Here is a 21,963-nt window from a genome sequence, read left to right on the forward strand (position 1 = left end):
TAAATCCAGGACATTAATTAATTAACACATTAAGTAAGTGGTGGCATGTTAGTTAGGGGGTTAATTTCTGCATTGGGCAATCATGGCAGATTTTTCCTGTGTAGGTCTCTTTAGTTAAAAAGGGACTCTATTCTCAGAACCATTTTCAATTAACACGAAGGTTTGTTTGGTGGTTTGTTTTTTTTTTTTTTTCAAAATGTGCATATTTGTCCGTGTGTTTCTCACTCAGTGAGATGCAAAACATCAGTACACTGCTAATGGGGAAAAGCCAATAAATGTAACAAGATAGCACTGGTCTATAATTCAGCCTTAAGATGTGAACACCTCTAGCTAAAGAAATTACAAAGGAATTGTACAATAGTTAAAAAGTAGATATAATTTGATTATAGTAGATAGATTAGAAGATGAAATTTGAATATATACAGGGATTCCTATTAATTTCTGCTTACTTGTATTGGTTTTAGCCTGGGCAACTCCATGGTATCACAGCATTTAAGCTTTTCTGTGTCTGTGTAGTGCTTAAGACAATGGAACCCTGCACTACCATCATAGCCCCTGGGTAATACTATAACCTAAATTATCATCATCATCATTCAGATTGAATTAAGAGGCTTGGAAAGAATATGCATCTAGGGAGGAATCTCCAGACCAGTCTTGCTTAGATCATTACTGATAACTATAATGAGAAGGGCAGTGGAATATTTGCTTTGATGTATTCAGGGGGCTGGAAGGACTGCACTAATAACCTGGTCAATAATCTTGATGTAGCAAAGATAAGACAATCTGAGCTGTGCTACAGGAAGATGACTCCAAGAATGGATGAATTTCATCCTCTCCCACACCTCTCATTTTATTATCAGATGAGATTCTCAAAAAGAATTTAAAAGAGTTTGTGGCTTACAGTCCTTTGAAAATCAAAGGGAGCTGTATTCCTGCTTAAATTAGGCTGAAACCTACTTTTCCCAAAAGCTTGAATATAAAAGAATCCAGCTTTTCAAGATTATATATAAACACAACCATCATCCCCAGGTTTAGCAGTGTTTGGGAAAATTTTGTACTTATCCACCCACATATGATCTTACTGAAGTCTGCAGAGAGTTCACCCACAGACGGATGTGACCCGCCGTGTTTGTATCTAGAATGGTGGAGCAATACTAACAAACCCCAAATTTCAGTCAGACAAGTCCAGCAAAAATCATTTGGAGGCTGCTATTTTTGTTAAAGTTTCTTCCTCTGTAATCCCCAGTGGCAATGCAGTGAGCAGCTACTATATGGGCTCAGCCTCCTTTGAATATTAAATTACTGAAGTTCAGAAGAATTTAATTAGTATCTCACCTACTTACCATCTTCCAGTGATGCCTCTGCTACAATTATGGTACTACATTACACGCAATTTCAGCTTAATTGAATAACTTGAGTAAAACCTGGGTTCCAATTGCCAGAATTATCTGTATTAAGATAGCTATAACCGAGTTAAAAACCAGAAAAGGTGAGATGATCTCTATGCATGCTGTGATACCAGGTTTATGGCAGATACTCTAGTTTATTCACCCCTAATATTACCATACTGTCAAAAAAAAAGTTTAAATAACATTACAGACATACCAATGGTCTGGGTATGAGCAGTTAAAGAATTACAAAGTCAAATCAGGCTGTCAGGTAGCAAGATATAGACTCTAAAATATTTTCAAATATCCCCCTTTTTAACAGTTTGCTCCTCTTTCCCCCGACTGCGTATAACTATGCGCACTTCAACCACTGACTGCCAACCTCCATTCTCATGGTTCCTCACACTTAACGATTTGTAAAATATGTTTTCCTACAAAAATCTTGTACCAGAAGCAAGAAACGAAAAAACTGAGACAATGAGAGTGAGACAGGAAAAGAACAATGGACAAAGGCAGGACTGCAAATTCCTCGGGCTGTTTCTCCACCCCGCTGCATTTCATGAAGCTCCAAACTGGCTCAGATCCCCCCCTGGTTTAAGATAATGACCTGGCACAGGAACTCAGCTGCTGAGTCATTCCACTTCAGCAAGAAAGTATGAGAAGAAAAGGTGTGGTGATAAAGTCAGTATATGAAAAGTTATGGGAAGTCATAGCTGTACGTTTCCAATGGCTCTATAGTCCAGTTGAGTAGATAGAGAGTTTCAAAGTTAATTCTGCTCTGAAAGATCAATCTGTACTGGGAAACATATCTATCCTGTTTCTCTGCAGCTACACTGTAAAAAAAGTTCAACTGTGCAGCTCTCCAAATGAGGAAGATACACCCCCTAAGCACAGACACACACATCCTCCAAAGGCATAATGTGGAAATTCCCAGTATGTGAAGTGCTGAAGGAGAACAGGGGAAGCAAATTAAGTTTTCCAGAGGAATCCCAACACTTCACTTTTTCAATATAAATAACAGGCCAACATATTGATTCTCCACTGCTTTGCTTAACACTTTGTCTACTGTACTGAAACATACTGATGTGATGCTTTGCCTGGTTGATTGTTGCCTTTATATATGTAGCTCTATTTCTTTATTAGTCTTTGAGATATAAGTGTTTAGTAGCCCTTGTGGCCTAGTTTACACTCCAAAATAGAGACAGGATTAAAATTCACTAATCCCAGTATCTTTAGGAGAGTGTAGGTAAACAGCACTTTCAGAAATGGAAACCTGTCTTGGGTATTTTAACAGATTGCTTGAGCTAGTTTTTCTGACATTACAGCTATTAGTGAAGTACAATCCTTGTCTGCACTTTACTATACTCATTCCCATTTGCCTTAAGTAAATACCAAATCTCCAAGATACTGAAAAAAAAAAAAAAGCCTTCAAAACAGAAGTAAAATTATGAACATAATAATTAGGCAAATAATCCAGTTTCAGCTGAAACCTCTAATTCAGTTCAGATCTGCTCAGTTTGCAGATTTGTTGCAAAATAGTAAAGGAAACCAACTGCCTAACAACTGCTAAAGAAGAAACAGCCCCAATATGAACGGGAAATTGGACGCAAGCATGATCTTCAGAGTCTGGTTGATGACATTAACACTCCTAGAGTGTTGTTAACTTTAAGCTATTTTGGCCAATTCCCAGTAGTTAATATAAGCCTTTATACTCACATGCTATGTACTATCACTGAAAATTCTATTTCCCTGCTTGGCATTCGCACATCTACCTGATCAAAGACACAATTTGTGACACTGACTTCAAAGTAGAAATTTCTTTATTTGTTGAAAACACCATTACTCTTTTCAGCCTTCCCAATGTCATGTTATCAATTATAATAATTTTACTAAGTCGATTATCAGGTTTAATGATTTTTTTTATTTGGAAGCACAAACTTAAACCACTAAGGGCTGATTAAATCCAATGCAGCAATCCAGGCAGATGGATATTATAATTGTAGTGGAAGAGAGGCTTTGAAAAAAAAAAAATCAACTACATACTTTTTTTTGAGAATGCGGTCATTTCACATAACATATTTTAACCTAAAAAGATAACTTCTAGCTCTTATGTATGTAAAAGGTATGTTCTGTTCACATTTGGAAGATAACAGATGCAATTCAGTGTGCTTGAGTCTGTTGGTGGAAGTAATCAATTGCATCTACTGGGGTTCAGAGTTTCTGTAACTCTTAGTAGAATAAAAGCTGGCCAGAGTACTGCCATTTCAGTGGGCAACTGTGATCCACGGGACTTGATAATGTTCAAGTGTATTTCATACTGCTTTTGCTTGTGGGTGAAGAAACCCCACCTTCCTGTAGTAAGAGAAATAACACAAACTATTCATAAAGATCACGTATAACAAAGGGGAAACAGGGAGAACCATGTCTCCTATTCTCTCAAAGCAGCCAAAACCAGCTACCTGGCACAAACTTGGTCTTCATGGGTAGCTCGCAGTGTGAACAAGATCCAGGTGTAGGTGTAGGAATGGATATAACAGAAGAGTAATGAAGAAATACCTAAAGGAGAAATACAGGAATGGATCCTGAAGGTAATTCAGATTCAGAAAAAGTAACAAGAAAAAGGTACACTGATTAACTATAGAAAAGAAAAACAATAGCATGGTAATGGAAAAGACAGCAAGAAGTACCGTGGGAAATCAAGTTAGTAAGTGCAGATCTTAAAAAAGTCACCTGAGTCATCAAGCCTGCTGACTATTTTTTGACATTTTCCCCAAGTGCATCAGCTTCAGTGGCAATATTGTCTTTAAAAGATTATTGGAAAGCAAGTAAGATGATCTGCTGAAGTAGATATGTTGAAGGGAACCAAATGGCAAAAAGCGTTTTCCATTTAAAAAAGCTTTCTGAGAAGTCTCAGTTAGCTATTGATACCAAGATGTTACACCATAATGCTCTCTAAAAGTCTTTAGACTAGATTCTTGAAAAGAGTTGGAAAACAATAGCCAGTTCAGAAAGATCTTTTTTCTTTTAAATGCTGAAATTCTGTTGTTTTTTTTCACAGTTCCACAGTCCACAATTAACAGTATGAAATAAGAGCCATGAGAAACAGGAGTTTAAAAAGGAAGCACTTGGAAACAAAACGTGTGTTAGCTTAAGCGCTTCTTAGTCAGGCTGCCAAGATACTCTTCCATAAGGCCTGACTAAACAGATTCTGTCCTCTTCATCCCAGAGGCTGCATCCAAACAGAGCTTCTGGAACGGCAAACTTCTGCTTTGTACTTTTACACCTGATGCTGACAAAAGCCAGAACGTTTTTTGATGTGTCACATCATTGGATGTATAAATGTGTATATCTTCTACTGAGCAAGTGAATTATTCCTCAGTGAGAAGGTATTATGGCAGTTTAATGCTTCATTTAAAATGTAGAGTACTGTCCTGGTTTCAGCTGGGATGTAGTTAACCGTCTTCCTAGTAGCTGGTACAGTGCTATGTTTTGAGTTCAGTATGTGAAGAATGTTGATAACACTGATGTTTTCAGTTGTTGCTCAGTAGTGTTTAGACTACAGTCAAGGATTTTTCAGCTTCTCATGCCCAGCCAGGGCACCTGACCCAAACTGGCCAACAGTGTATTCCATACCATGGGACGTCCCATCTAGTTTAGGAACTGGGAAGGGGGGGGCAGGGTTTTTCGCCGCTTGGGGACTGGCTGGGTGTCGGTCGGCGGGTGGTGAGCAATTGCCCTGCGCATCATTTGTACATTTCAATCCTTTTATTGCTACTGTTGTCATTTTATTAGTGTTATCATTATCATTATTAGTCTCTTCTTTTCTGTTCTATTAAATCGTTCTTATCTCAACCCAGGAGTTTTACTTCTTTTCCTGATTTTCTCCCCCATCCCACTGGATGGGGGGGAGTGAGTGAGCGGCTGCGTGGTGCTTAGTTGCTGGCTGGGGTTAAACCACGACAAGTACATTCCCAAGTGTCAGTAGTAGCTGAAGTCTGACAGAAGGGCATTTCAGCTACTGAGCTTAGGGAAACAACTGGTGTTAAACCTGTCTGACATCTCTGAGAAAAATCCCTCCTGTTACAGTCTGACTAATAATGCCAAGATGCTTTATTGCACTTTTCATCAGTAGGTCACAAAACACTTTGGAAAGGTGGCAAACATCATTACAGATACTTTACAAATATACTGATATTCCTGTACTCCTAGACTCGAAGAAAGGAACTGAGAGAACATACAAATCTTATGTTTGTAGCATCTAGTAATGATTCCATGGATTTATTGGATAGTTTTCATTTATTTCAGCTGGGAAAAAAAATACCTTTATAATACCACATTTCTCTCTGTTTATTTTATATTCTATGAGTATTTCATATGGCCAATACATCAAGGAAAAAACAGCTCAATGGATTACAGGGAAGTAAGAAATAACTAGTACTATGCAAAACATTACCAAAAGACAAGGAGAAAAAGGGGTTCCTGGAATCTCTCATTTTCTTGATTATTTGTGGCCATGTCTCTCATTTATATTTGCAATATATATGACATTTTTTCCAAAAAATAAGACTGAGGAGCAAGACTATCCTTGAGGAGAAATTTACTATCTGAAAAGAATAAAAGATAAAGCAGCTAATTAATACTAATGGATAAAGCACCCAGTAGATCAAGAACAGAGAAAGTCTCCTGAAACTGCAATTCAGATTAACATTTGAAAAGACCTTCAATACCTAGGAGGCCCATATAAAGTAAACAGTGTCCACAGCCTGAAACTATTTTCAAATTCCTTTGAAAAGTCTTTTCTTTATTCTTCAGGCAAATCTAACAACATATAATGGGCTAGTAGATACTGTCACAATTTGCTTTGCTTGTGTCCATCAGAGGCCATCGTTTATTTTGCCAAAAAATAAAGGATTGCAATGCCTGAGGTTTACCTTAAGTTGCTGAGATTTCTCCAATTAAATCACCCACTGACAGAAGCAATTTTATTTGGTTTCTTTTTAATTGTGTCAGAAGCTAGAAAGATAACAAGATACCGTCTGCAACAACATAAATCATGTGGAAAGCCATCAATCAGAAATCCAAGGCAAAAAAATAAAGTACACAAAATAATGGACTTGGCTATAATAACAAAACCCAAACCCCAATCTTCATTAGTAACTATTCTTCACTGTAACATTCAAATTCTGCACCATTTTAGGACTTTCTTTAGAGTAAGACCAGGACTGCAAAAATGGAAGACACTCCTGCCCACATGAAACTGAGACACAAAATATTCTTCAGAATATTTATTTATAAGCTGCTTATTTTGCCTTGAAACATAATGAAATAGAATAAAAATTCAGAGCTACTGTTGCCACTTCTCCAAGAGCAAGAACAAGCAGAGGCACATTTGTGTGTTTCCTTTGTCTCTTTCTAATCCGATTGCATTTTTATATTAAAAAACATAGATCTATGATACAGATCTATGATATACGCTTATCTGCTATTACAGTAAGAGATAAGAGAAAAGCAGTACATGATTAAACATGTAACAAGTGTTGTAACTTAATGAAGCAACCTACTGAATATTCAGTGGAATTCACTAACGGATACAGACTGCAGTATGGGGCTTTGCCAATAACTGCATATTAAAAAGCAGAGGGCGGGGGGGGGGGGAAGACAACACCCCAACCCACAAAAGCTAGGAAGCTACCAGGGCAGCGATCAAAAGTATTACTATAAGATCATTGCTACTGGGCTGAGCCAGCCTGAGGCTAAAAAAATGCTTCATGCAGATTAGCTATACTTATGAAATGTAGTCAGTGTAAGCAAAGAAAAGGATGCAAGATTAAATTTTAGACAGCTTGCTAATATATCCATGCATACATTAATATGTCCTCTATATAACCCCAATTAATTTTGTAACTGCAAGAGAAAACTTCAGACTTCTGTTCCTGACATATAACAAAGCATCAGCCTCTCACAGTCCTCCACGGCTCTTAAGAGCCTCTGAAATGCAGCATCTTTGCTCTGGAAGAAAAGCCTGTGTGATGGCACTGTCACACCTGAACAACAGAAATGAAAACATATTCAGCCTTATCTTGTTCTCTTTCCTATCTGAACTTCAGCTCTAACATAGGGTTCTTCCCCAGTAATAGGAATTAAGGATGTTCAGCAGCTCTGAAAAAATAAATGGGGTTTCTTATCACAGTTAGATGAGCCCCCCCAAAAGCACTAGGAATTATGTTTGCACAGGAGTATCAGCTATGGTAATGCTGAAAGCTGCAGCAACCAGCTTTTCCTGTGTAAATCTGGTTCCTTGGTAGCTAGAGGTAGTTACGATTACATGAGCAGAGGACTTCCCTGCAATTGCTCATTTAAAACAGCTACACAGGCCTGTTGAGTGTATTTTCTAATGTTGTTTTGCAGCTCTATGCAGCAACATCTTGAGTTAATCTACAGCTCACGCAATCCACTGCAACACCATGAGAATCTTGGAGTTTGCTGTTTTCACAGTACCTGTGACCAGTGCATAACAGTATTTTATACAGAATTCAATAGCAAAAAAATAGTCCCCAAACTTTTTGAATTGAGAAATTGAACTGTTGCCTTTGGAGGGGGGGGAAGTATAGAATGTTTCGACCTTATTTATCCAAATTATCTTTAGAACTCATTTTTTATGGAAGTTGATGTTAATTCATGAAATAAATAGCTCTTACCCAATCTACATTTTTAGACAGACAAAAAATTACTCTTTATGACAGTTTCCAGGAAGCTCAGGCTAAGACATTTTTCACAGACTAATTAATCGTCTAGGCTCATCCTCAGAGCCTCTTTCTTTGTTAATTTGTCAGACAAGCAGGACAACCACAGCCTCACTGTAGTGAGGTCTGGCTCACGCTTGGACACGGTAGGCTTCAGAGATGATGAAAAAGCTGTTTCATTAAAGACAGAGAAAAGGGTGTGCCAGATTCCAGGAACCTTCCCAGGAATGACCTTCCTGCACACAGGTGTATAAAAAGAAGAATGATAGGCGTGCAAAGGACACTTTACACACTCATCAAAAGATGGAAGTTGGGAAAGAGAGAGATCTGGCTTGGAGCAGAAACAAAACATCTTTTCCCCACTAGATACAGAGAACCTCAAGTATGGGTAAGACAGGGGCTTTTGCCATCATCAGGGAAAAGAACAAATGGAATCAATGTGCTGTGGTGATGGGAGAAGCAAAGCTCCTTCTGAAAAGCAGTTTGCACAAATGTTGATTCATATATAACCTTAACTTTGGAGACCACTGAGCAAATGAATTGCTCATTTGCTCCACATGGAGATGTTTTTTCTCCTCTCTCCACTGGAAAGTCATTCCATAAATCCTGACTTTCTGTAAGCTGTCAGCAACCTGCTAAGCTGCAGGGCAGCACCCTGGGACAAAAAGAGGAGGAACATCCAGAGTGGCTCCTTCCCTTCTAGAAAGTGAGGCCATCAAAGAGGAGGCAACTGAAGAGGTTTTCTGAACTTCCTTGTTTAAAAATATCTTTTGCCAAGATAATAACAGTAATTGACCTGGCTACTTGCTTTTGCAAAACTGCCATGGATGCTTACACTCAAAGCTTGCATTAAATTAGGAAATGGAGATGGAATAGCCTGGTACTTAAAATGTTCAGGCAACCAAGGAGATGCAAGATCCTTACATGGATTTTTACATTTAAGCTTATCTAAAGGAAGTGGAATATACTGAAAACAGAAAGAACTCTAACATCACAATAATACTAATAAGGTTAATTTAGAAGCCAGAGTTATCGTTCGTTTAATGAACACTGATTAGCTCTATTCCTAGGAGGAAGGGAAAGAGAGGCGCTTTTAATTTAGAAACAGAACTCGCATGTCTGAATTTCAGGTATGGTTGTGTTGTATTCAGATTTCCCAACACACCGGGGATTCGGAAGGCTCCTAATTTCTAACAAGGCATTTTTTACTGAATTAGCACTTTCTAAGCCGTATAAGGAAAACCTCCACAGCATGTCACTGGAGCTTTAGAGCTGCAGATCAAAGGATTCTGAGCTTACTGCACCATCTAGTGTCAATGTAGGGAAAGTGCAAGAAAATTATTAAACTATCTTTTCCTTACACCACATACTTCTTCCTTTAACAGATTAATAAAACACAATTTCATCACCCCCATAAGTTGCAAAGAACATTTGTCATCTTAACATATTAAGTGTCTCTTTCACAAAACTTCTCAAATGGTAGCATTTTCCCAAATGTTAGTACAGCCACATAACTGAAAACTTCCTTTAAAACTTCAATGCTTGACATTCAAGGTTGCTGAAGCTGTTGCAAATTTTATCTTTTCCACACTAATAAGTAGATCAACCTTTAACAGAAGTTTGCAGCTTCCTAAAATTAAGCATTTTCTGTACACTCAACTCAGTTCTGGAAAATGCTATAGGAAGAAAAGTAGTAGAAAAGTGGAAAAGTAAGGTTCATGCAAGAAATCTGAAGTTACAAAAATAAAAATCACAGTGGAAAGAGGGTCTAGTTTTCAGTACAACTATTCTTGCTCATTATTATCTTCTGAAAGGAAGTAATCTGGCTAGTGTACACTAGATTTTAGGTACCTGAAAGATAACAGGACATGTCAATATCAGAAAAACTATTCACATTCCTAAACAGTATTTATCATAATCAGTATCTGAGTGTCTTAAAGAGATTTTCAGAATGGCTGAGGACCAGATTTCTGATTATTCAGCACACAAAAATAGTATAAGGTTATTAGAGAAATTTGTCTTTATAAAAAAAATTTCTGAAGCAACCAATAACAACAATTTCCACTAGGATATTTCTGGAGTACATCAAACCACATAATCCGGAATATGAAATTACAGCCAAGTTCTTTAACAATTTGTACACAGCAACTTGATATCAAATTTAAGATGCATCTGTTCTATGCAACACAGTACCACGTCAGGCATTTTGAATCACACATGTCTTCAAAAATGATGGGCTGTATCCTTCTATCCTGAGTGTTAGAAAGTCTTTCAAGAATCCCCAGAATGTTTTACTTGGAGATGTACACAGGGTTATAGACAGGCCCATGGTTTCTCTGCCTAAACTTCAACCATCCACAAAACTTGTAACTGTAACGAGCACAGACTCACATCAAGCTGTCAAGCTGGCTTACAGATGCACACCGAGGTGTTGGAGCACAGGCAGGGTGATGGTAGCAAACAGTCTACCTGTACTGACAGGGTATAACACTTGTGGCTTCTAGAGATGGCTGTGGGTACTGGTCAGTTGTGGGGGCTGGAAACAAGCACCCTGGAGGGTGGTTTTCTGATTACACGATCTTTGCAGATTTCTTTCCAAATTAACACAAAAGTATGGAAACAAGCAACTCTTTCCTCTGCCAAACACAAGTCACTTAGGAAAAGTGATGCGATTAAGATGGATATGTGGCTTGGCCTTGGGACAACACTTTGCTTCCAAAGCATCTTAACTAGATTATTTTTACGCTCAGACATTTTTCTTTTATGATACTATTTCAAACAAAAATATTGGGCAAATCATCCTGTCATCAGGGCATTTTGCAGCCACTACACACAAAAGATTGCCTCAAAAATTCTTTGAGAGGTACACCCTGGTGCTGCAGACCCTGCTGTGAAATTCAGGCAACGAAATGCAAAATCAGGCAGTGACTTAACCCCACGCAGCCAGACAGCCACCCCCTGCTCACACAACGTGTTTGCCGGGTGGGTGGCTGGGCACAGACTGTCCTAGTGACACACAGGAGGTGATGTGATCCCTCTCTTGGTACAAGCAAACTTATGACTTTCATTTGCACACATTTTCCCTTTGCACCACATGCGCTGACCTGTATTTTGAAAACTGGGTCAGAATGAGTCAACCTTTCCAGTGCAAACAGCTCTCAGTGGAGTTTCCCAGCAGCTTTATCCCACTGCAACTGTTGGTGTCTTCTCACTCCTAAGACTAGAGTTGACAGGCTGTATTTGGACCTCAGCATTTATTATATATCCTCAGAGCAGGAGTCCAGCAGTTCCACCTCTCAATGCAAGGCAATGAACTATTTAAATTGGAGGCACACTTAACCAGCAAATCTTTAAAAACCAGCATTTTACATTTCCCTAGGAAGGTATGCTATGGGTTGAGAGGCAGTATGCCTCAGAATTAGCCATTATTCAGTACAGCCATGTTTACACAATACTGCTGAGAAGAGAGCGGAAATCTTAATGATATCAGACTATAGGATGGAAAGTCTATAATTCAAGACAACAACCAATTCTGACTGGATTTTGGAGAGTTTGGAAAGCTATTTCTCAACTACATGGAAATCACTGTGACAAAAAGCCTCTGAAGAGGGATTTCGGTCAGTTCCCAGAAACAAAAGTGAATCCAAAGCAAGTATTTCAGATCGGAAGGGCCAGTGCCATGAGCTGTAGCAGGTTTACTCCAGCCTCCTGAGCTAATTCTCTATTGAAGGTTAAAAGACAGGACATAGACTGCAGAAGAAAGAAAGCAGGAACTTCAAAGCCATCTGAAGAGACAAATTACTAAATTTAGATCAAGTGGCAGGCATGAGACACTATTAAGTGGCAGACTTGAAACACTGTGAATCTGAAGGAAAGAAGGGAAAGGGACAAAGAAATTCTCAGGCGGAGGAGAGAACTTGCAGAAGACACTGATTTCCAACAGGAAATTCTATATAGCTTGTCTCCTCCCATCACTTCAGAAACCAACAGCAGAAAACAATTTTCTTCCATCACAAGAGCAAATTAGACTAAGAGCTGTTTTAAGGCAACTGTAAATATCTGGGAATATCCTTCACCTGACTTCAGAGTAAGCTTTTCATCATCATTACTACATTATCAGTTTGGACCATCCAGCCCTACTTGAAAGGCTCCATCTGCAAAGAAAAATACCTGGTTTTGACTTTCATGAATAAGAAGCACCACTATAATCTTAATACTCAAGGAACCCTAGAGGAGCAGGGATATTTCCCTTCCAGGGAAGAAATTGCTTTGTCTGTGATTGTCCCCTGGGGTTACACAGAGGCCACTTGGAGGTAATCCCTTCCAAATAACTAAGTTGATCTACTTCAGCATAATAAGATATATCACTGCTTGATACTGCTGGCTTCTGCAGTAGAAGTTAGGTAAGCAACCCAGAAAGCTGCTAAAACATGAAAAGACAAATGATACACAAGCTACACACAGGAACAACAAGAGCAGAGGACAAAGATTAATTCACATGGCTATTCCATGAAGGCTCAAGGAACACCAGCTGCATTCACATCAATCTTTAATAATAAACATTTCCTTTCACTTGTAACTGCACTATAATCACTCTGCTAGGCAAGTGATGCCCATTTCACAGGCTTTGAGCACCAGAAGGAGCAAAGCCCATCTGCCTTGTTTGCTGCCTAGTTAATTGCTGGAATAAAACCATTATCCAGAACATCACCACCTCTAGTAAAAAATATTCTTCTTTTTCCCCCCTTCCCCTGCTAGTGGAAAATAAAACAGGAAAACCATTATGCTCATCACTCCATCTATGCTCCTTTCATTAGAGAACTTTTAGAAACGTCTTCAAACTATTGCAGTCTTATTAAAGAGCAAATGTAATTTTCAGGAATGGATTTCTTTTTGGTTAAAATACAGGTTCACCATGAAGATAAATATTTTTTTGCCCAGCAAGATACATCAGAGGACACCAGACACACATACAGAAAAACCTTGTATATCTTATAAATAGTTGCCTTAGTTAACAGAGAGATGTCTCTACATCACTCTGAATTGCAGCAAAACCCAGAGAAAACAGCAAGTGCTTGAGTAGTAAGGATCTGAATAGTGGCAAATGAGCTCCCTTTTCAGGCAGAACTTATGACTTTGATATAGCTTTTTGAGAGATGCAATAACTAGGATCCCATCAGATGATTACATTTACAGTATTTTTTTTTCAATTTCTGAACAAGGAGAATCAGGAAGAAAAGCGTGCCATTCCAAAATCACCATGATATTGAGACGATGAACCTGCATTATTCCTTTCTCATATGTACAGAAAAACAGGCTCATTTGACAGGAATGATTTTTGCTCAAGCAAAAAGCTCACTCAAAGCAAAAAGCTCCCATCTCAACAGAAAGCTTTGCCAACTAAATCATCACCTGTTACACTACAGCGAGCCTTAAAAACCCATCACATGACAATCAATCTGCATTGATACCTTTCGAAAACCAGCTTGTCTGTTTGTACAGCAAAATAAGTTTCCAAAGCATTTCATGCTATGTGTTTTCTTGTATTTGAGGACTAAAGCCACAGTGAATATCAATCCTACCTTCAAAGGAGAAATGTGCGACTGTAAGACATATCCATGGACATTCTCTATTTGAGACAAGTTCTTCTCTGACACATGAACAAGCTCTGGGCCTCTCACTTCGTGGGTTAATCGAGGCAAAGTATGATCATGTGGAGCGTCCTCATCTTGATAACGATATTTCTAGAGAAAAAAAAGATAGGAAGGAAGAACAAATAAGCTTTGAGGAGGCAATGCACATGTATGAATGTAAATATGGGATAACAGATAAAGTATCAGACATTGGATAATACAACCCTCAGATTTCCTAATCTGTTCTAAAGAGAATATATCATTATTTTTTTAACACTTCATCAAAGAGAGAAAATGTGGTATATCACACTAACACACAAAACTTTCACCATCAGATAGACATCTGAGATGAACTACTGTCAAGGGCTGGTACAGAAAAAAAAAAGACACACTGATCACCTGAACTGTAGCATCAGCTCACATTTCACATCCCCACATGAATAACTGCCCTTCTATAGCCTTTCTCCACAAAATATTTGAGTCATTTTCCATTTAGCACCATGTACTTTGATGCTGGAGAGCACACATGCGCTTCCACAGAGCCACGAGCAGGCAGGCAGAAAATTACCCTCCAGTAAAGTTTTCTCCTTACCCTGAACACTAATTAGGGTGCGAGGCGTTATAACTCTCTGCTCCGAGGAGAGGTGAGGTAAGAAACAGGAGGTAAGCACCTTGTCCGAGATCCAATACAAAGCTTGTGACAACCAAGAACATAACCCTAAAACCACAATGAAATTACCAGACCTGTCCTTCAGCTGTGTCTTGTAGAGGGGCCGTTGGAGCTGAGTGGAACCAGCTGGAACCGGCTGTGTCTGGCAGGGGCAGGCCTGACCTCTCCTCACAGAGGAGGCCTACAACCCCCCGGCTGCCAGCGCCTGGCCTTTTGTACCCAGCACACATACACAGAGGTGTTTTGAGGAGAAGACGACCAAACGAATTCACGTGGTGTCAGGCAGCGGTGGGGGATGTTGCGACATTACGGCAGGGAGCGGGAGGAGGAGAGCAGAGCGGGAATGGGAAGGGGGCTGCACGGGTCTGTGGCAGTAGGGGAGGCGCGGGTAGCGTCATTGTAAATGCCGTTTTCAGCGGACGGGGATATGCTAAAATATTGCAGTAAGCAAAATCAAAGCCTCAAGACAAAATCAAAGAGTAAGATGTATTTGGATGGCCGTATAAGAAAAATAAGAAGTCTTAAGTTCAGGTACTCTCACAAGGACGTCGCGAAGCAGGCCTCCCTGCTGGCCCTCCATTTCACTTCGACGGCTCAGTTCTGGGGTGTTACTTCATTTTCTCATCCCTCCAAAGGAAATCATCCCAGTTTATTCCTGCCGTCACTCTCATGTATGGAAACGGTTCAGCAGTTGCCAGGTATTTTCAGAATACACACGTGACATGATTTATTCTCATCTTCTTTTCTGGGATATGCCTGCAACTCTTCACGTATTCACTTTTCAGATAACATGATTAATGAATCTATAAAATGACTGGCACCAGACAAGTATTATTTGGGCAAGAAGCCATCAGTCTAAGAGATGGTACTCCAACCAATGGCACATTAAAGGCTTGGCACACAGATCATTTAAGCCCCAAGCAATCAATTATTTTTTGAATCCAGTGAGTACTCTTTCAAAAAAGACAACTACTCAGAGACACCCTCTTTAAAGCGAGTCACTTGCTAAAACGTGATTAGGAGAACTAACCGCAGAATACCAGAGTCATCCCATCTCCCCAGGAAATGGCAAAAATTAAAATGTCCAGCGACAGCTTTCCAAAGAGACAAGACAGCAGTGGCAGAAGCCATAACAAGCTTTGGCCAGATCATTCACGCAGCTTTACAGTTCAAGAAGCAGTGTAAGGTGGCATTAAAGAAAGAACATCTCTTTACATCCATCAGTAAGTCCTTTCCCCATCATCGCACTGCAGTGTAGCTGTTGCATAAATGAGAGCCAAGGCCCAGAGGAAAGTGGCTCACCCTGAGCCCTGTGCTCCCAAAAAGCAGGACACTTCCATGCATCTCCACTGGTAGACTTTCCCATGAAAACCTATGCTTTATAATTAAAATTCATCATTTTATCCAATAACCTCACACTCCCCTAAAAAATTCAATAATAGCCATGTTCATAAACTGTGAAGTTTACAGAACAGATTTCCACTTTTCCATTTGCCTTTATCTCCCTCCGACCCCAAGGCCTGCCTTCTCATTCTTCACAAAGTATGAGCCCAGAACATTTCTGGGTCAATCCTGTTATGCGTTTGGCTCATGTTCTTAGCACCAAACTCATTGATTTTCATACTTCTTTCCTCCCACAGCATCTCTTCACTGAAATGCTTTCAGCTGTGAACCAAAAGAGCTTGACACAGCAAAAAGCCAGTGGTAAGGCTGAAAATACCAAACCAGAATTGAGACTCTCCTGCAGAAATGCCTCATTCCTCTTCATCACTCTGTCCTGATGGGGTCCTGCAAACGTCCTTGAAATTACCCCATTCTGTAGAAACGAGAGTTTTCTCTAAGGGTTAATTTGAGTTTCTGGAGGGAAAAGTGTGATTGCACGGAAATGCTACTCTTCATTTGACAAAAGAACAGGTGGATGTCTTATGATAATTAAATTACAAATCAGTGCCTGCTGCTGACAGGGTATTGTACGCTGCCAACTAGCATCAGATATTTAAAATCCTCTGTAATTACCTATAATGGGGGAGTGGAGTGCGCTGCTGTGAATTTTTAATATGAACATGCGTTTCTGTAAGAGATCATTCTCTCTACAATGTGAGATTATTACAGCATCACTTCTCCTCTCGTTGTACAGTCTAAAGGAGCATTTTTAAGGCTGTTTGCCAAAGATTTGTCAGCTAAACAGGACTGAAGATATGAATCTAGTGGAAGGTAATGGTCAAAAGCCTTAAATATCAACAAAGCCAGCTTTCAAGAAAAAAAAAAGGTAAAAAAAGAGTGGGAAGTTACAATACAAGTTATAATAGCCACACTTCTGCATTGGCATGGAAATACAGATGTTCTTACAACCTACCTTTGACAGACTGTCAGTTAATTAAGATGGTTACAAATTTGCCATTTGATTTTGGGCCAGAGAGAACTGGCTTTTACAAAAGCCCTCAGTATTTTTTGTAGTTATCACTGGTTTGCTTTGCAGAAAATGCAAACAGAACTTTTAATTTTAGATCAACTCAAATTGACCTGTGCCCTGAGCTGCTGAATGCGGTCCTACTGGAGTTGCCACTCAAAAGCACATGTCCCTGTTCTTCCCTACGTGGCTCTTTGGCTGGACCACACACCGATACATCACAAATTACTTCTGCTTGCAATAGGTGGGCTGCGAAAGGAGGGAGCAAAGTGTTTCAAGTCTTGAATGCTATTCCTGTTTTACAGTCCTCCTCAGGAGGGGCCAGACTTCTGCACCTTAGAAGCTGCGGGTCTTCATATAACTCACATAACTTAGAGACCACAGGGAAAGGAATTTCTGCAGAAGATTTCCCACAAGAGAAAAAAACCTCTTACAGGTCCAGTTGTCCCAACGCAATCTGGGGATAGACAAGGTATGCCGTTGGGTCCTAATGCTACCTGCTCCTTATCCCTAGCTCACTTGCCTTTTCCCTCAACCCAGGATTTGAGCTACTTTGCAACTCCCATGCAGATTAGCCCCACTGCTAGTCATCTGCTGCAACCTTGACATGGGAGCTACCTTCGAACGGGTCGAACGTCACCTGCCTTCGGCACGATATTAGGTCCAGAATTCAATATGCTGGATTTGTTCACAGTTTTAGCGACAGGCAAAAACTAAAACCGTAATGGACTTGATCCATTTAGACAAAAGTTTAATCTGCAAAGTCCCATTAAAAAAATGTTAGTGCCACTTTTGTCTCACTTTTGTGCTCAGTTTTTTCAGTGGTCTTCAATGTATTGAATTTTACTGGCACTGCTCTCCAAAGGCAGCAAATTTCAATGTCATACAGATGAGTATCTTGAGAAAACAAACTTTACAATTTGCACACACAAGTCCTTGGGCATTCATCCAATCATGAGTAGGAATAATGTTACTCATCCAACTGATTGCAAATGAGCAACACAGCTTGAATTCTGAATATTTGCAATCAATCTATAGAGGAAAGAGAGAAAAAAATACTTTTCTCATTATATAAAATGGAAGAAATCACAATCTGCTTGCCAAGAGTGTGGAAGTAGATTAAGAAGCTTAAATCATTGAATAATTATACTTATTGTGAATGACTTGCTCTTTTGCTTATCAAGTAGATTTCTAACAAGTTTGTCACTGTATCACAGCAACACCTTCCATCTAAGAAGCCCAAAGAGCTTTACAAGTGGTAGTCAAGTCTGATAACATCCTGCTGAAAAAAAGTATGTGCATCATGTAAAGGTGTGTAAAATTAGGCACAGAAATACAACAACTTGCTCAAGGTCACAAAGAGAATCAATTAATTAAGCAGTGGTAGAACTCAGGAGATTTTTTCAGTCTGCTCCTCTAAGCCCAAGACCTAGTGCAACTAGACTGGCTTTAATAGTAATAATACTTATTAGTATTATTAAAAAATAAGATTGCAGGTTGGTTACTGCCGTTACAATTTATTTTTACTTTTTTTTGGTTGGTTGGTTCATTCTGGGTTTTTTTTTCCCCCCACAAAAGTTCCGGGAGACAGCAGACCTTCTAGGTCAGGATTTAGGTTTTTCTCTGCATTGATGTAATAGCAGCAGTGCTTTGTGTAATTTATATTCTGCTATCTCTGAGAACCACATAGTGTTTTTTAGAGGACAAGAGGTTTCCTGTAAGAACCAAATTCTTTCACAGAAGGGCCACTGTCAGCACTGAATACCGAGAACTTGCATAGCTCTTCCATTCAGTACAAGAAGTTTCTTTTTTTTTTTTTCAAGAGGGTAAAACCCCCAAATATATGATTTATTCTCTCAGTTTACTGAAATAAGCAGGTATTTGCCCATTGTAGGGAATATATGTCCAGGTTTTTTAAAAGTGCAAGTATAATGTAGTGGAAAAAATAAGCTTTACAGCATTCTCCTCATCTGTTTTTTTGCAACTCTAAATAGTTTTATTTTCCATGATGAAGAACTGAAACGGACATTAGTCAAAGTACCTTTCTTGTATTAGCTGGACGTAGTTGCACGTTTCGCTCACAAGATGGCACAATAACCATCGAGTTAAAGCATAGTCTCGCATTAAACTACAAAGTGTTGCAGGAAATAAGAAGTAGCTATGCAATGTCATAAAACTTCAAGCGATTTTTATTTTGAACTGGCCTGGTACAACAGTCTTAAAAAAAGACGGTAATCTTTTATAGTAAGTACATATAAATAGGTAATGATCATACACAAAGCTGGCAGGTGGAAAAAAGTCTAACAGTTCATATAAGCATCAGAAGTTACAGTCAAGTAGGAACCTATTGGTTTTTGCAAGCTTTAGCATGAACAAAAACACTATGTATTGACACAATTGAGACTAGCCCAGAATGCTGCATTCCTCAAGGAATTCTAAATCCTAATTAAAACCGCCTGCATGCAAATCTGTACCATGAGGTATTCAGCTCCATATGCTGCATCGCATTTTGGACCTGTTAACAGCATCAGTTTAGCCCTCTGGAGGTTGCTACTTGCTTTCCAATAATTTAAAATAGATTTTTAACTTGAAGTACCAGTGTAAAAAAAGACACTCTAAGAGGGCGGCTATGCTAGTATTAAATGGTGAATGTGGCTGCAGACTATAAAAATCAGTAATTTCAAAAAAAAAAAAAAAAAAGTCCAGCTAATACTGATTGTTTATCTAAGTGGAGCAAAAGAAAGACGTGGGTGAAACCATACAATTTCTCAGCACCAGGCTGTAGCCACCTCTCCATCCCTTTGTCCTGCAGTAACTTCACTTGCATACTCCTTTTTATAGTTTTCAACTCTTCCCCTCAAAAGATTTTTTTTCTGGTATATCTACATTCCCACAGCCCCTATAGAAGTCTTCATGCCTCGTTAGCTGCCTCCTTTGCTCCTCCGTTCCCCCTGCAGCACCCTGCACATCCCTAGAAGCACTGTCCCTGCTCCCATTCCCTGATCCCTCCAATCTGCTGCTGCAATTCCCCAGCGTGAAAGCACTGAGCCTCACAAATTCTCCTTTTCCACTCCTCGCCTGATCTGAAGAACAGCTTCTGGCACGGGGCGGCTGTGCTGAGGTTACTACTGAGCATTTGGAGAGACAGAGCTGGCAAATGCTGCCAGTCGCCGTGTCTCAGTTTCCCTGCCAATAAGCCTGCGGTGGGAATGCAGCATGGCAAAACAAACACCCCGGTTTTATAGCAGAAGATTACGAAGTAATCATGTAATGTAAGAAATAAATAATATATTATTATTGCCTGAAACAAATGATAACAGAGAAAGAAACAAAAATCACAGAACAAATGGCTTGGCCCTCATATGTTTTCTGTACCAAAAATACCAATTTTAATTTAGTCCAGCTTTGCTCAGCACATGACACAGCAGGCCATTTGTGTTTTGCAGCTGAAACCCTCTCCCCAGTCTTCATATTTGGGTGCCCTACTTAGTTGAATTTATACCAAAAAAAATAGGACTTCTCTTCCTAGTGCACACTGCTAGTGACTTCTTCACAGTTATCTAACTATAAAAACTAAAAAATATTAGCGATTTGTATTGCTTAGTTTTGCATGTATCTATGTACTGATTTCACGCTTTAAGTATGTATTTTCATTATATTATTTCCCAATGCCCTTCTGAGCATCAGTCAATAGGATAGCACCTACTGAGTTACTCCAGAGGATAACCAAGGTTGTCCCCTAACTCTGTTTCTTAGCCCTCAGGGGTCTTGAGTAGATGTAGTTGTGGTGGGCTTTTTGGCCCCTCAAGCCTGCCCAGTTTCATAGTTCTAATCCGGGACACGGCCTGGCTGTTAGCACCTGCCGGGGGTCACTGTGGAGAGCCCGCAGATTGAAGGGATGCAGGGAGAGCATGCTAATTCCACTGTTAATTATGCTTCCCTGAAATGTCCCACTGAAGGGGGTCTCTAGGGAGGGATGGCCTCTGGGTATAGTGTCTAGCTCTGTAGCCTTTCCCACGATGCCCATGAGTTCATCCTATGCCCAAGTATCTCATGCAGCCTCCAGGTATAGTTTTTCCTGATAGCAGCGCTAGGCATGGGTGGCTCTCCACCTCCTGCATCTGTCCCATGCAGCCCTGGTCCTCCATCCTGCTCCTTTACTTGTACTTATCAGTTACAGATCAAGATTAGGTTTTTTTACAGGTTTGTCTGAACCTAAGTTATGCACTTATGGAGCTCCCACCCTCACAAATAGGTGCGTCAGCTCTAGTGGAGGAGGCAACACAGGAGCAGGAAGGAAAAGTCAAGGAGAAGCAGAGTAATTACTTGAGGCAGCATTACCGATAAGAAAAAGATACATGAAAATATTACCCTGAGTCCTTTCCTCTCTTGGATACATACATAATCCAATGCAGGGAGCTTTACATGTCAATGCTAAAATAAGCCAAGGGTTCTATAACATGGAATGGCAAATCCAGGGAAGGCTGACTTGAGATTTCTTTAGAAATGGGAAGGAATAGAAAAATCATCAAAACAGGGACTAGAGCAAAAGGGGATAAAGACCAAAGCTCAGGTGGTAAGAACAGAAAAGACAGAGAACTCTAGCACCCGTGCTGCTCTGGTGCTCGAAAATAGTTGTGAACCCCCTAGGGAAAGCATTTGTCTTACCTCCCTCCAGGGTTAGCTTGCATAGCAATAGCTGCTCCCAGAAATTACATGGCAGAGGCCTGTGGCTGTGAAGGTGGTGGCCTTGCCCCATGTTAGGTTGTGTAGACTTTCCAGCTAGGGCTGTGGGAGAGTAATTTTAAAATTTGACCCTTGCACTGCTCACACGTTCCTATTTCCCAGACTTGAATATAAGTGTTCTCACTGATACCCTTGTTTTTCTGTAGTCCCAGGTCTAAATGAAATCTACGAGGAAAACTAGACTCTGCTTTTCTTAAATTAAGACTCAATTCATAGGTTAAAAGAAAGATAAATGCACAGAGAATAATGTTCAACAGCCAAGGAAGTATGATTTCCTCACGAACCCTACCACATTCACTGTGCAGACAGGACAGTCCTTTGGGAATTAATTGCATATTGAAGGACACAGGAACTGTGTGTCTGTGGGATTCCA

General features: G+C 39.8%; 1 protein-coding gene across 25 annotated transcripts in view; it reads right to left on the minus strand.

Moving 5' to 3' along the window:
- The window catches only part of DLG2 (discs large MAGUK scaffold protein 2), a 1,018,165-nt gene that overhangs the window by 547,968 nt on the left and 448,234 nt on the right, over positions 1-21,963 (minus strand). For all 25 annotated transcript variants that reach the window (XM_069808461.1, XM_069808468.1, XM_069808464.1 and 22 more), the window contains one exon: positions 13,714-13,875. In XM_069808461.1, the coding sequence (XP_069664562.1) occupies positions 13,714-13,875 (162 nt within the window). The remainder of the gene's footprint in view (positions 1-13,713; positions 13,876-21,963) is intronic.

Source organism: Haliaeetus albicilla, chromosome 20, assembly GCF_947461875.1.
Source record: "Haliaeetus albicilla chromosome 20, bHalAlb1.1, whole genome shotgun sequence".
NCBI lineage: Eukaryota > Metazoa > Chordata > Aves > Accipitriformes > Accipitridae > Haliaeetus > Haliaeetus albicilla.